The 14814-nt window shown below is 35.8% G+C and overlaps 1 protein-coding gene across 17 annotated transcripts in view; it reads left to right on the forward strand.

The window, feature by feature from the left end:
- RIMS1 (regulating synaptic membrane exocytosis 1) overlaps positions 1 to 14814 on the forward strand; it is a gene marked incomplete at its 5' end in the record, with an annotated part of 498114 nt that overhangs the window by 416545 nt on the left and 66755 nt on the right. For 14 of the 17 annotated variants that reach the window (XM_082729765.1, XM_082729770.1, XM_082729772.1 and 11 more), the window contains one exon: positions 9085 to 9320. The exons of the other annotated variants lie outside the window; for them this stretch is intronic. In XM_082729765.1, coding sequence (XP_082585891.1) covers positions 9085 to 9320 — 236 coding nt within the window. The remainder of the gene's footprint in view (positions 1 to 9084; positions 9321 to 14814) is intronic. 17 annotated transcript variants of the gene reach the window in all.

The following is a 14814-nucleotide window of genomic DNA, read 5'->3' on the forward strand; positions in this document are numbered from 1 at the left end:
AACTTCTCTCTGCCAACCAAAAGAAAATTTTACCCTTATTGAAGGAAAATAAGAAAGCAAACATTCCCAGTGTCTGGCATCTAATTAAAGTTTGTGAGGCATGATTTAAAAATTAAATTAATAAAAAGGACCAACTGAATAAAAACCAACAATAGAGTCTTCATATAAAAGCTTTAAAATATCCATGATTAATATGTTCCAGAAAACATAGGATGTTGGATGTCTTCTGCAGAGACCCGGAATCCATTCTAAGAGTTAAATGGCAATTCTAAAACTAAAAGATACAAAACAAAAATTTAATAGGTGGATTTAATAGCATATTAGAAGCAGTAGAACAGAGAATTCTTGAGCTGGTCAGTGAAGAGTATATAAATCTATGTACAAAGAGAAAACAAGGAAGTAAATTGGAGGAGGACAGAAGAGCCATGTGGGGCAAATGAAAAGATCTAATCTACATGTAATTTGGATCCCAGAAGGAGAGGAAATGACAGTAACAATACTTGAATACCAAGGTATTGGCTGAGAGTTTTCCAAAACTGATGAAATACATCATATTACAAATCAAAATATTTCAAAAAATCCCAGCATGTAAAAAGAGAAAAAAAAAAAGTCTATCAATATCAGGATCAAAGTACTGAAGACTAAAGAAAAAACATTTCTTAACATAATCTCGGGGGAAAGAAAGAAATATGAAGTTCACTGAAGCAATAAGACTGGCTGAAATTTTAACAGATAATATGAAAAAAAAAACCAAAAACTATGGACTCACTGAAAGGAGAATGCTGTAGGAAAAAAAAATCAAACAAACAAGAAACAAACCAAAGAAATCTCCCAGCCTAAAATTTTATGCTTAGCAAAAACATCCTACAGGCAAGAAGGAAGGAAGGCAAGAAGGAGGAGGAAGGAAGGGGGGAGGGAGAAAGGGAAGAAGGAATAAAACAGGAAGGAGAATTCATCACCAGTAGACCCACATTCCGTGTTGAAGGAAAATGTTCCCAGTTGGAAGCACTAAATTTGAGGAAAGAATGAACACTGGAGAGAGTTAATGACGATCAGGACATCTTGTGGTAGTTGAAACATGTGGAAGTGAGTACCTGGGTGGTTCCCTCGTTTAAGCATCTGACTCTTGATTTCAGCTCCGCTCATGATCCACTGGGCATGGAAACTCCCTAAGGTTCTCTCTCCCTCTCCCTTTGCCCCTCCCTTCTACGGATGTGTGCGTGTATGAGTGCATGGGTTCATGCCTTCTCGTGCTCTCAAATAGAATGCATAGAAGTAAAATATCTAAAAAACCTACATAAAAGATGGAAAGGAAGGAAAGGAAATCAAGCTGTTCTAAAGTTTTTGCATTCTTCTGTATGAAAAAAAAATGTCTAAGGAAGTTTCTAGTAAGTCAAGGTACGTATTTTTTTAACCCTTAGGGTGTCTGTTATTTATTCTCATCAATAATAGAAGAATACATAACACAGATGCTAATAGTGGAGAAAAAGATACAGAATTAATCTACTTAGGCAAAAAAGGAGAAGTAGGAGAAACATGGTGATTAAAAATAAATGGCAAGTGATGGGGTCAATTCCAGCTATCTCAGTAATTGCATCAAAAGTAAGTGGACTAAATACTTATAACCAATGTCATGAAATTAAAAAAGGGAGATATCAGTGTAGGATACACAAACAATTGTACGCTGGTAAGTTTTGCAGTGGTTATGCAACAAGCCAAACTATGACCAACAAGCCAAAGCTGGCCCATTGTGGATAAAGGTTTACTGGAGCACTTCTATGCCCATCTGCTTATATATTATCTATAGCTCTTTACCCACCATAGTAGTAAGTTTGAGTAATTGCAACAGAGACAATCTGGCCCACAAAGCCTAACATATTTACTACCTGGCTCTTTACAAAATAAGCTTGCCTAACCCTGACTTAGATGAGATGTACAAATTTCTTGGAAAGTACAACTTAGCTGAGAATGACATAAGAAGGAAAAACACTTTGAAGAGTCATGTATCTATTTTTTTTTTAATGATTCTGTAATTATTTTAAGGTTCTCCACAAGGAAAACTCCTCACCCATGTGGATTTACTGGTTAATTATTCCAAATATTTAAAGAATAAATGCTCTCAGGCATATATCAATTACTCTAGAGAATAAAAAGTCAGAATAAAAATACTTCCTAAAGCTTTTTGTGAGGTCAGCCTACCCTTGATAAATTTGATAAAGACTTTAGAAGACAGGAAAATTACAAAACAAAATCTTTCATTAAAATAGATAAAAATTTGGGTTGACTTTTGGTATTTTGGTAAACAGTATTGTTAATTTATGTATATTACAGCTGTCTTTTAATATGCCTTATATTACTGGTCCCTTTTCAGGCTTACCATGCAATCTTGGTAGACATGCAGATTCTTTTGGTGTGCTGAACATTTATAAAGTGTTTATCATTTATCAACCTTTTTTAAAAAAAATTCTTGTTTGAAATGAGTTTCTAAATTGGCTATTACCACAATTTCATTGATTCACACTTATTTATTCTTTATCATATATGAAAGTGGTATGTATTTTACAATGATGGCATGCCATAGATTAATTAGCAGCACTTTTTTTTTTCTTAAAAATACTTGGACTAATAATGTATCTTAATATTGATGACATCTTCGATTTGATCAAATGCGTATAGGTTATCTTACCATCTTAGCCATTTTATGGTAAATTATATCACACCACGACCTGTGTGTTTTTTACAGTGTGAGCAAAAGCTATCATGACCACTAGACATCATTTGCAGTACCTATCAGATGAGATCTCTAAAATTCTGCTAAGTTCAGGATATGAACTTTTTTATTATCTGTAGTTCTAGGATCCAGTAAGCCATAGAACAAATATTAGACCAGTTTCCTATGCAGGTTTTGTAGGTTTTGGTTCTCCCTGTAAAGTAGAACTCTTGTTCTTTAATGGTCCTCTTGCTGCTTCTGATCAAATGAAATTTGCTCTCAACTAAATATTCTAAGATCAATTAATCATTTTAACAGAAAACCTAATTCTAATGTTGCATGAATATAACTTTGTCAGTAAATGACTCACACACCTTTCTTATTATATCATGAAGATTTACATAAAATGAAACCAGTTTGTCAAAGTTTTATTTATTTATTTATTTATTTTTACTCTTCAGACTTATTGTTTATAACCACAATGAAGCAGGGCAAATAATTCACTTTTCCTCAAACCTTCTACACTTTAAGGTATCCATTCAAGTTCTGTCTTTTACTATCTTCATCCACCTTCCAGTTGCTTTACTGTAAGAAATGATTTCCTTCTTTTCCTTTGATAAATAAAAACACAGCTATTACCTTGAATATCTATCCATGTATTTTAAAATATATGCCACTTTTGTTTCTAGTATAGAACCAATCACCAATGGGTTTTTTGTTTGTTTGTTTGTTTGTTCTTGTTTTTATTTATTTGACAGAGAGAAAGATCACAAGCAGGCAGAGAGCCAGGTGGGGGTGGGGATGGGGAAGCAGGCCCTGCGCTGAGCAGAGAGCCCGCTGCAGGGCTCCATCCCAGGACCCCGGGATCATGACCTGAGCCGAAGGGAGAGGCTTAACCCACTGAGCCACCCAGGTGCCCTGTGGATTTAAATTCTTATATTAAAATTCTTCTGAGTTAGCAATTTCTTGAAATTTTTTTTTTTCTTAAAAGGTTCTTATATTCAAAGTTTCGGAATTTCAGTTTCTTTTTTTCCTCTAGGGAATCTTTAGTTACCTATATTAGAATTATACAAGTACATACTCATCTGTATAGATCAATCAATCTATCTGCCTGGACAGCTATCCCTAAGGTACACAGAAAGTAAGAGATTTTTATTATCAATCAAAAATACTTTTTAAGCATTCAAAAAGAACTGGCAACTCAGTTTTACACTTAGCCATAGGACCAAAATTAACACTGAAAACCCAAACCCAGACTTTAAAGAGCAGTTCTTTTTTCAGTATGCACAAGACATTTTCATGAGCGATGTGAACTTTTAGTGCCTGGCAGACAGATATGTAAAAAGACTAACAAGCCAAATTTTTTATCATTTGCCACTCAACTTGTAATATATCCTGATTTCTGCCACCCAACAGATTTAATTCCAAGGATGGTTTTCCTCATTGTTGGTGCCGTTAGTGAGGAATGTGCTCTTAGCTCTTTGAACTAATGAGCTCTTTGCTCAACAAGCAAAATAAGAGCCAATTTACAAAGAACCAGAAACAAACAAGCAAAATAAAGAAACATAGAAAACCAGAGTCAGAATAAAAGAAGCAGAAATTGAAAGTCCCTGTTTATTTGCCACTTGATTAAAGGCAATCTTGAGTTTAAGGAGTCCATGGGTGCCCTGCTCCAGCAAAATCGTTTAATTGTATCCAGCAGGGTGTCCATGTAGACATTTTGATGGGACTCCCCAAAGCAATCAGAACATAATTCTCAACATTAAAACATAATAATAAAAAAATGGATAGCATATGTTGAAATTTTAACTCGTTAGTGAGAAAACCAACAGGATGATAAACTGATTCTAAAGATGATCCAAGAAACTCAGGTATACACACACACAGACACAGACACACACACAAAATAACAGTCATTGAAAAAAGAATGAATGCTAGAATAAGATTATGAATTTAGGTTCAAAACTAGGTAATATTCTCTAGATCATAAAACCATAACCTTTGGAGTTACCCTATCTTCTACATAGTAATCCTTTGCTCCTTATCAGTTTTATTCAAGTTATCATCTCACTTTAAAGAGTTGTAAAATGTTTGGATCATAATACTGTCAAAGAGTAAACAGTCAAAAATTTTACATTTCCCTGGAGGTCAAATGACCTTTAAAGTGGGCTTGTTAGATAATGCTCAAGGAAGGCATAAAAAGTAAAGTACTTTATTTTTGTGGTCTCAAATCCACATTAGAATTTTTTTCTAGGGTGAAATTATTCCTCTGAGCAATTGGGGAAATGGAGTATCTTGAGTGTGATATGAAAGATAAACTATAGGGCAGTTTTTCTGTTGGGTTGAATGTATTTTTTTTAAAGATTTTATTTATTTATTTAACAGACAGAGATCACAAGTAGGCAGAGAGGCAGGCAGAGAGAGAGGAGGAAGCAGGCTTCCTGCTGAGCAGAGAGCCTAATGTGGGGCTTGATCCCAGGACCCTGGGATCATGACCTGAGCTGAAGGCAGAGGCTTTGATCCACTGAGCCACCCAGGCGCCCCTGAACATGTTATTTTTGAGAGACCGATCCAAACAGCAATGTCCACTGAGAGCTGACTATCTAAATCTGGAGTTCAGGACTGAGTACAGGTGGAGAAAAACAACTGGAATTTGCAGCACATGGATAATATGTAAAGCCCAAGACCAGACTGACATATCTAGGGAGTCAGTCTCATATGGAGGAATATAGGTCAGGGGGCTAAACACTGAAGAACTCCAGTATTTAGTGATGAAAGAAAATAAAGTTCTTTTCAGTGAGGCACAGTGAGATCATGAGAATCAAGTGTTCCCTGATCGTAGAATCAAATGTTTTGTCACATACATGATTTATTGAGAGGTCAAAAGGGTAAGTACTGTGCAGTGATAAGATTTTGCCATGTAAGGTCACTGGTGACTTTTAAAAAAGTCAGTTAAGCATCTGCCTTTCAGCTCAGGTCATGATCTCAGGGCTGGGGGTGGGAGGACTGAGTCCCGCGTTGGGCTCTCTGCCCAGCCAGAAGTCTGCTTCTCCCTCTCCCTTTGTGTGTGCTCTCTCTCTCTCTCTATCTCAGATAAATAAAATTTTTAAAAGGGGGGGCAACCTTGGTGAAGTAATAGGGACAAAGCCTGATTTAAATTAGTTCAGGGTAGAATAGGAAGAGAGGACATACAGTCAACTCCTTGAGGAGATTTTTAGCCAAAGTCAGTAGCCGGAGGGAGAGGGAATATCAAAGAAGAAAGGTAGGGTTTATTTTGTTTGATTGATTTTTAAAGATGGACTATATCATAGTCCATTTTTATAATGACATCACTTTTTGTTTTACTTCCTATTCATAAATCTTCAGTTCACTCAGCAATGGGAGGGCGCTATGGCAAATCTAGTGATGCATAAGGTGTATGCTGATATAAAATATCCAAATCTGAATACAACCAATAGAAACTAGAAAATAGAGGGCTGGGAAACAGAAGTCATGATACTAGAGAGACTCTCAGGAGCTTTATAAAGCAGAAAGCATTAAAGTACATCCTGAAGTATTCAGGCACTAAATTAAACTGAGTGACAGGAATAGTTTTCCAGGCAATGGAAGCAGAACAAATCAAAGGATACAAAATAGGGGAATAGAAAGCTTATTTGTACTAAAACAGTAACCTTCACATGGATTAAAGTAACCTGATTACACTCCAGAAACCTCTCCCCTCAATTAGGTAAACAGAACTGAAAATGCCTTCACGTGTTCTCACTGAACATTATGATATTCCAAATTCTTTATATCATATAAGAATGCTTTTAAAATTCTAAATAAAATATTTTATTTTTTGAAGAAAAACTACAGCATTTATTCCCCAAAATCATTTTAATATAACTTCTTAACCCCCTGAATGGTCATCACTATACAGATTTCCTTAAATTTTTTCATAATTTTTGTCAACAAAGTATGTTGGTGGTATAGTGGTGAGCATAGCTGCCTTCCAGAATTTTTTCAGATGGTGGAACATTTCATTGCTGTGACTAAATGTCCATGAAAAAAATTTTGAATCTTCCTAGCTCATCTCAAATACATTTTCACAATAGAAGTATTATTGAAGACATTTCCCTATGCTTTTAAACTTTTCTATAGCCCAAAGAACATTCCTGAATATTTTACAGTAGTATTTTTGTGAAATAACTTTTAAGATACAAATTGAGAGTTATAGTAGAATTCCATTTTTGTGGAAATAATTGGGAGAGAAAAGGTAGATTCTAGTTTATCCAGACTTTATTAAGGTAAAAAAAAAAATCATCAGAAAAGAAGTTTTCAATAACCCTGCCACAAGTGTTCTAAAAAGAGTGATGAGAGGTGGAAAAACTACTGACTTCTCAGTCACCAGCATTTGATTGAAGATGGACATGATCACTGCAAAACTGAACAAATTGTGACATTGCTTCATATCCTCCAGTGGAAGTCTGCAAGTAAAATCATAGGAAAAGCAGGTAGTAAGAGTGGACTGAAGGAGAGGTGACAGATTTAGGTGATGCATTGAAATAAATTGTGAGGACACAGAAGAAATCTATTGTAATATTTCTCAGAAAAGAAGGTCCACTGGAATTGGGAATACAAACCCCACAGGAATCAGTTTTGAACCAGTTATATGTAATACCGTCTTCATTAATGTTTCGAAAAAGAGTTTGCATAAAGTGCATAGCAAAACTACCAGGTTTGCACATGGCTTTACAAACGTTGAGTTAAGGGAAAGCTGATTAGAATAAATTGAAAGAATACAAATTTTAATATTAATGATGTGGACCAATTCAGGTAATACAGCTAGGGATTAAAAATTCCAAATGATTCCTTTCAAATAGGGGTCTCATTTTTCAATTCAGTTCATGGAAGGATCCTAAGGATCAAACAGTCTTGTTTCTTTTCCGTAACTTCTAAGCCTTCCACAATCTCACTCTTTCTGAACTCATCCGGTGTCAATTTCCCTTTCGACTGAAACACTCATGTGACCACAAAAACATTACGTGATCCCAAGAATTTCTGTTCCATCATTTCTAACCATATTAGGATTTATGTCAACTTGAGTATTGAATGTCATCACTATTAAAAGATGCTCTGGGGCGCCTGGGTGGCTCAGTGGGTTAAGCCGCTGCCTTCGGCTCAGGTCATGATCTCAGGGTTCTGGGATCGAGTCCCGCATGGGGCTCTCTGCTCAGCAGGGAGCCTGCTTCCTCCTCTCTCTCTCTCTGCCTGCCTCTCTGCCTACTTGTGATCTCTCTCTGTCAAATAAATAAATAAAATCTTTAAAAAAAAATAAATAAAAGATGCTCTATTAATGTATTTTGTACTTCAAAACAAGAAATAGAAAATCAAGGTGGTGGTGAGAGTCATGTAAGCCATTTTTGCAGATATTTTAAGGAACCATAAAATAAAGAGGGTCATTTCAGATATAGCAAACCAGGCCTTAATTGGACCAAAAGAGGCCAGTTTAGATGGATAATATAACTGCATATGCAGTATAATTTAAAAGATATGAAGAATCCTGACATCTGTGACTCCCAACTTGTTTGCCCTACCTCTCTCCCCAACTCACAGACATACGTTTACTTTGGCAAGTTAGAGACGGTTTTTTTCCCCACCAACCTTCCATATTGTCTGAAAGTCTCAACAGTAATTTTCTCACTTAGGAGAGACGTACAGTAATTTACTCAGATAAATTAGTATAATCCAGGAACATAGATAAGTAAGTTCTGATAGGGAAGAAAAAAGAAACATCTCAGCCTGAGCATGTGAAATTGAAATGCTAAAAGGGAAAAATGAGTTGAAATTTGGGAGAGATACAACATGAGAAGACAAGGAAGGAAGGAAGGAAATGTGATTTTGGGGTGGGGGGGCTCATTAGTAGCCTGTCCAAACTCATAAAGCAAGAGATATCAAATAGCAAGAGCTCTCTGTTAGTTGGAACTAGAACAGATAACTGTTTTCATTTTTTCATCTTGTATGGCAAATCCAGAATATCCATTTTTAATAATATTTTTTTCTGAGGAGTGTATATGAACTGGTCTTATTGATTTAAATATTTTTGTTTTTCTCTGAAAGTAACATTAGTAACTATAAACTTAGTAACATTAACCTCCCTGTAGATAACATTGGTTGTATTTCTTCTTACTAAAAGTTCATAGATTCCTGTATGGAATTACTATTGTTTTAAGCTCAGATCTAGTCAATCATAGCTATAAGACTACTACTCAATTGACTCCCCACCCCCCCAAAAAAAATTGCCTGGATTATTTCAAAATAAATTAGGTTTCGAGCTTCAGTTATGCTGACCTGTAATTTATGGATGCGTATATGTTTTTACTTTGTAAATATAGTTCATTTACCCCTAAAATGCAAGGCAGACGGATGGGGACTTCAGGAAGAGCCATCATGAAGAGCACCAGTGTGAGTGGGGAGATGTATACACTGGAGCATAATGACGGCAGTCAGTCCGACACAGCCGTGGGTACAGTCGGAGCAGGTGGAAAGAAGAGGAGATCCAGCCTGAGTGCCAGAGTGGTTGCCATCGTGTCTAGAAGGAGTAGGAGCACATCCCAGCTAAGCCAGACAGGTGAGTGAAGTGAATTCCATTTGGACACCTCGAGTTCTTGCTGGAGAGACAAAAATGGATCCTCGTGCTATGGCCTGTGAGTGATGGTAGAGTGTACGGATTCTTCTCTGCAAAAGTTTATTTTTCTGTCTCTAAAGATCTGTTACATATGTGCGTTTATTTATGTTTTTTTCCTGTACAGCTGTCTAACTTGGTACCATTTGTCGATCTGTAAAGTGGTCAGATACTTTTCATAAGTTTAAAAAAAAAAAAAAAAAGTAAAGCCATGTTTATAAATATGCAAGGAAATGCAAAGAAGTATTAAAGATCCAAATTGATTTATAAGCAAGAAAAGCAACAGGATTCTCCTTTTCAAAATGTTCCATAATATAACTACCTATAATTTAGGTTCTATCTATATTTTTATGGAAAAGAAGGTCAGTTGTGCAACTTGAAATATAGTCTTCAAGGTACTGTATGAACATAATTATTGAACTGTAATTGTGTTTTCAGTGCAAGTTAAAACCCCAGCACTTATTTTTACTTTAGAAAAATGGGTCAGTGGATTTGTGCAAAGAATGTCTTAATACAAATTTGAGTTTCAGATATTTTCTACTGCTTATATTATAACCTTAAAAGCTTCATGTCCTCAAGGTATATAGAAAAAAGCAAACACAGCAAGGAGGATGGTTATTTCTGTACTACGAAATACTTTTTAAATTGCCCCAAATTACATAATATTTGAACAGACATACCAGATAATTCATTACTATGCTCAGTACTGTGGAAAACTAAAGGTAAGTGAAATATTGGATTGATTTAAATTGTCAGCACTTCTTTCTCCTGTTATAACCATTCGCTCCATATTTTTGTTTCCTAGCAGCAAAAGTCTTGTTGTAACAAAATTTACTCATGCCAAAAAACTTTCATGAAATTCTTTTTATAGTTACCTTGGCATTCTGGAGAGTATCTATTTTAAAACGTGCATTCTAGTGTACATATTTAACAATCAAGGTAGGAAATTGAGCCATTGAAAAACTGAACTGGAGTGCACAGCTATTTCAGCAGAGGTTTGTCTTTCTGAGAATCACAGGATGAACCTAGATTAGCGAGTGTCTCTGTATTGGATCAGCTGCTATGCTGTCCCACTGAGATGAGCTGTTCATTGCGAAGGAGAATCTTTTCTTTTCCTAGGGTCAGACTTCTTCCTGAGGAGTAGGAGGCATTGTTCATTTGTGTTGTTTGATTTGTCTTATTTTTAATGGTGATGCTTCTTGGTTTTTGGTATCAGTGTAATGATAGTTTACAGTGTGGGGTGTGGATAAGGCTTTCACCACCAGATTTGAAAATCCTTCACCACTTAGATGAAATGGAAATGTTCTTTGATCAACCTATGCTTCCTCTGTGAGGTTTAGCGGATTATTTATCTTCTTAATCTACCTATTCATAGTCTCTCTTATTTTATTTGTCCCCTATAGTTAGTTCCCTCTCTATTATTCACTAGTTACATAGAATTATATTTTCTTAGAATAAAAAACAGCAGTAATTTTACACAGGAACTGTACTTGCTACACAGCTTTGTAGGTGATAGGTTCATATGGGTGTCATGGAAACACTTAGCCTCTTTGCTTTATTACTTTAAATGTTATTCCATTTGTGGTTATTGTTGTATTTCAAATAATATTTACCTTCCTAAAAGATGCATTGTTAATAACTTCCATGGAATAACCTACTTGAGGGGATTAGGTTGCAGTGTAAGGGAGCAAAAAAAGACACAGGGTCCCAAAACCAAGCTAACAAAACAATCCTATTCCAAGGTGACTCAGTGAATCAACTTTTACTTCATCTCTACAGGACTCAATTTGCTTATATACAGGGTGGGTTGGACTAGATGTCCTCCTATGAACTTTCCAGGTATAAAGTTTTATGTCTCTTTTTCTATATCCTAACTTTACCTGTTATTTGAGAACCTATTCTCATTCTTCTCTCTATCTGTGTAAAGCAAATGACAAAGGGTGACAAACCTCGGTCATCGTGCCTCTTTGTCTCAGTGCATGGCCTTGTTTTTCTCCCTGTTGGGTGGAGAAGAAAACAGCCTTACTCATAGTTTAAAACAAGCTGTGTATTCTGTGGACTAGAATGTATTATGTTTCATGTAAATGTATAGTTATTTTAATATGGAAAAAAAAGACTGATTAAGCTAGGGCTTCTCTTATGGTGAACCTCTAATCCAGACAGCCTGGGTTACAATTTCTCTCTCCTCTATCACACCCACAACAGATAATCAGGAAAATGTGAAGCACGTAGAAGTAAAGTTTAATCAGCTCTTTTTAGAGTGATTGATTACAAACATATCAGTTTTTTTGTTTTTGCTTTTATACCTTTTACTTGCTCAAAGGAGTATATTTGTGTCTTCAAAATCAAATAAAATTTTTTTCAACAAATTGAAGAGCATAGTAAATTTTATGCACACACACATATACTCACATAGGTATATTTACTATGAAGAGTATTTACTATGCTCTTGAATTATATATATAATTATTCTTATATATAATTTACTAGTCTCTTCAATTATGTATAATTACTCCTATGGGATATTTCAATTATAAATAATATTAATACTTTTAAATCATCTGTACCATGCTGTTTATTCATAATGAAAAGAACTTCTTTAAATATGTATTTTTTAATAGGAAAGTGACACAGGACATTTCCAATGACTCTAGGTGTTACCTCTGGCAAATGTCTTTAGGCGATTCACATACCTAGCTAAATACCTATTCAGTAAGTTCTAGCTGAATTAGATTAAAACATGAAGTAGTGAAAGAAAGGAAAATTATAAGAAAAAGCTCCTGATCTATCAATATTTTGGAACTGAATGAAGCTCTGAGTAAACTTAATGCTAGGCTTTAGAACTCAAGATAGATTTTAGCTTATGCAGGTTTAGAGGCCCATCCTGTGTACTGTGAGGATTTGGTCCCTCACTCATAGACTAACTATATGACATTCCCCCAGTCGTAATCCCCTCCTTACTTAAAAATAAAGGCATTTTTTTAAATTTTTTTTATTTTTTATAAACATATATTTTTAGTCCCCAGGGGTACAGGTCTGTGAATCACCAGGTTTACATTTTTGAGAAGCATCTATATATTTGTGAGGGACCATCCCTAAATGACACCCTTGCAATTACCTACAAGTATAATTATTAGTATCATAAAAATGTGTCTAAGTGAATAAACCTATTGATAGAGTTACATTCCAGAGCCTTTTCAATGCACTCTTCAGTTATATACATGCATGTATATGTACACATAATTTCACTTCTTTATTGGTCACAACAAACTTGTAAGTACCATTACTTTTATTCCCATTTTGAAACTGGAGAAACTAAGGCATACAGTGATTAGGTAATTTGCTCAAGATCCCATTGTAAGTGATTGGCGCAGAATGTAAGCCCAGGCTTCTAGGTACCAAAGCCTCTGCTCTTAACCCACTGTGCAAAAAAGAAGAGTTTGAAATAAGGTTCAACAAACATTTAAGCACAGTTCTGTTGCTAATGTATGATAGACTCTGTGCTAGAACTGGGCTAGGAGCTAGGAATATTAGAGATGGATGAAACCCTGTTGCTGCCTTCAAAGATATCAAAATAGAAAAGAGTGAGTTACATATAAATCTTCCAGTTCAAAAAGAGCAACTATCCAATTATCACTGTGGTACAGAGGGAGACGAGAGTGTGATCCACTCTCATGAAATCTTGAAAGACTTCTTTGAAGAGGTGAGTCCTGTGCATTAAAAAATAAACCAGTGGAGTGCCTGGGTAGCTCAGCAGGTTAAGCCGAGCCCCACCTCGGGCTCTCTGCTCAGCGGGGAGCCTGCTTCCCCCTCTCTCTGCCTGCTGCTCTGCCTACTTGTGATCTCTCTCTATCTGTCAAACAAATAAATAAAAATCTTTTTTAAAAAATCAGTAATATTTTACAAGGAAGCCCATTCCAGGATAGAGGAAATCTTATCAGCATACCGATAAATGTTGAAAATGATGAGTGCGTACTCCCCTGGGAAATGCATGCATCCTAAAATCATATAAAAGATTTCTTTAATGGATAGTCCACCTTACTATAAGAAACAGATCACCTTAGGACAGATTTTAGATCAAATAAACACTGTGCATCTGAGACTGTGATTTCTGCTTAGAACTTTTAGCTTTTATAAAGAAAACATCTACAAATGTAAAATAACATCAGCTTCATAGACTAGAAATTGCTCAACTTACTCCATCTTACATTATTGAATAACTATATCTCTAGTACTACACCAGCCATAGTAGGTATTTCAAAATTAAAATTCTCGTTCCCAGGAGAAGGAAATTATTCACACTTGAAATAAACATGAACCAAAGAACCAAATGAGAAAATACAAAGTAAGTACCAAATGTAGTAAACTCAAGCCACTTTGCACGTTACCAAAAGAAGTGGGAAATCAGATTGGTCTAAGAGCTGTGTCTCAGGATGAGAGCACATGCAGAATTGGTAAATAATCATGGTCTAACCATTTAATAAAATTATTATTTATTATATCATTAACAGCTGAAGATACTTTATTAGATTAATATATTAATGGTTAAACCATTGATTAAATTATGGAAAATGTTGTAGGACGGTTTTATAATTTTCAAACAATTAAGAGTCTATTATCATGTATTAAGAATGTACTGAAAATTCATTTGTTTTTTTTTTAATTTTTCAAATTTATTTTCAGCGTAACAGTGTTCATTATTTTTGCACCACACCCAGTGCTCCATGCAATCTGTGCCCTCTCTAATACCCACCACCTAGTTCCCCCAACCTCCCACCCCCCGCCCCTTCAAAACCCTCAGATTGTTTTTCAGAGTCCATAGTCTCTCATGGTTCACCTCCCCTTCCAATTTCCCCCAACTCCCTTCTCCTCTCCATCTCCCCTTGTCCTCCATGCTATTTGTCATTTTTTTTGTTTTGTTTTTTTGTTTTTAAAGATTTTATTTATTTATTTGAGAGTGAGAGAGGGAGTGAGAGAGAGCATGAGAAGGGAGAAGGTCAGAGGGAGAAGCAGACTCCCCATAGAGCTGGGAGCCCGATGTGGGACTTGATCCCGGGACTCCAGAATCATGACCTGAGCCAAAGGCAGTGGCTCAGCCGACTGAGCCACCCAGGCGCCCGTCATTTGTTTTTTTAATGATACTCTGTACCTTTCTAAAAATCTTCCCCATCCCAAATTTCATTTTTCTCTGTCTAATCCTTCCCTTCAGGACCCTGCTCAAGACCCTTTAACTCTTTGAGTTGTCCCTTGTTACTCCAGCATTTACCAGTATCTTTTTCTCTAAATTCCTGTTAGATCAAGCTCTCTACTACTGACAACTTGCTGCAAACACAAAAATTTGGAGACTATTGCCAATATTTTGTAAGGAAACACATCTCGCATGGAGATGGATAAACAAAAGTTTCTGTGACCTCTAAAGGACGCACACCCTTTCTGAGTA

This window comes from Mustela nivalis, assembly GCF_964662115.1.
Source record: "Mustela nivalis genome assembly, chromosome: 5".
Taxonomy (NCBI): Eukaryota; Metazoa; Chordata; class Mammalia; order Carnivora; family Mustelidae; genus Mustela; species Mustela nivalis.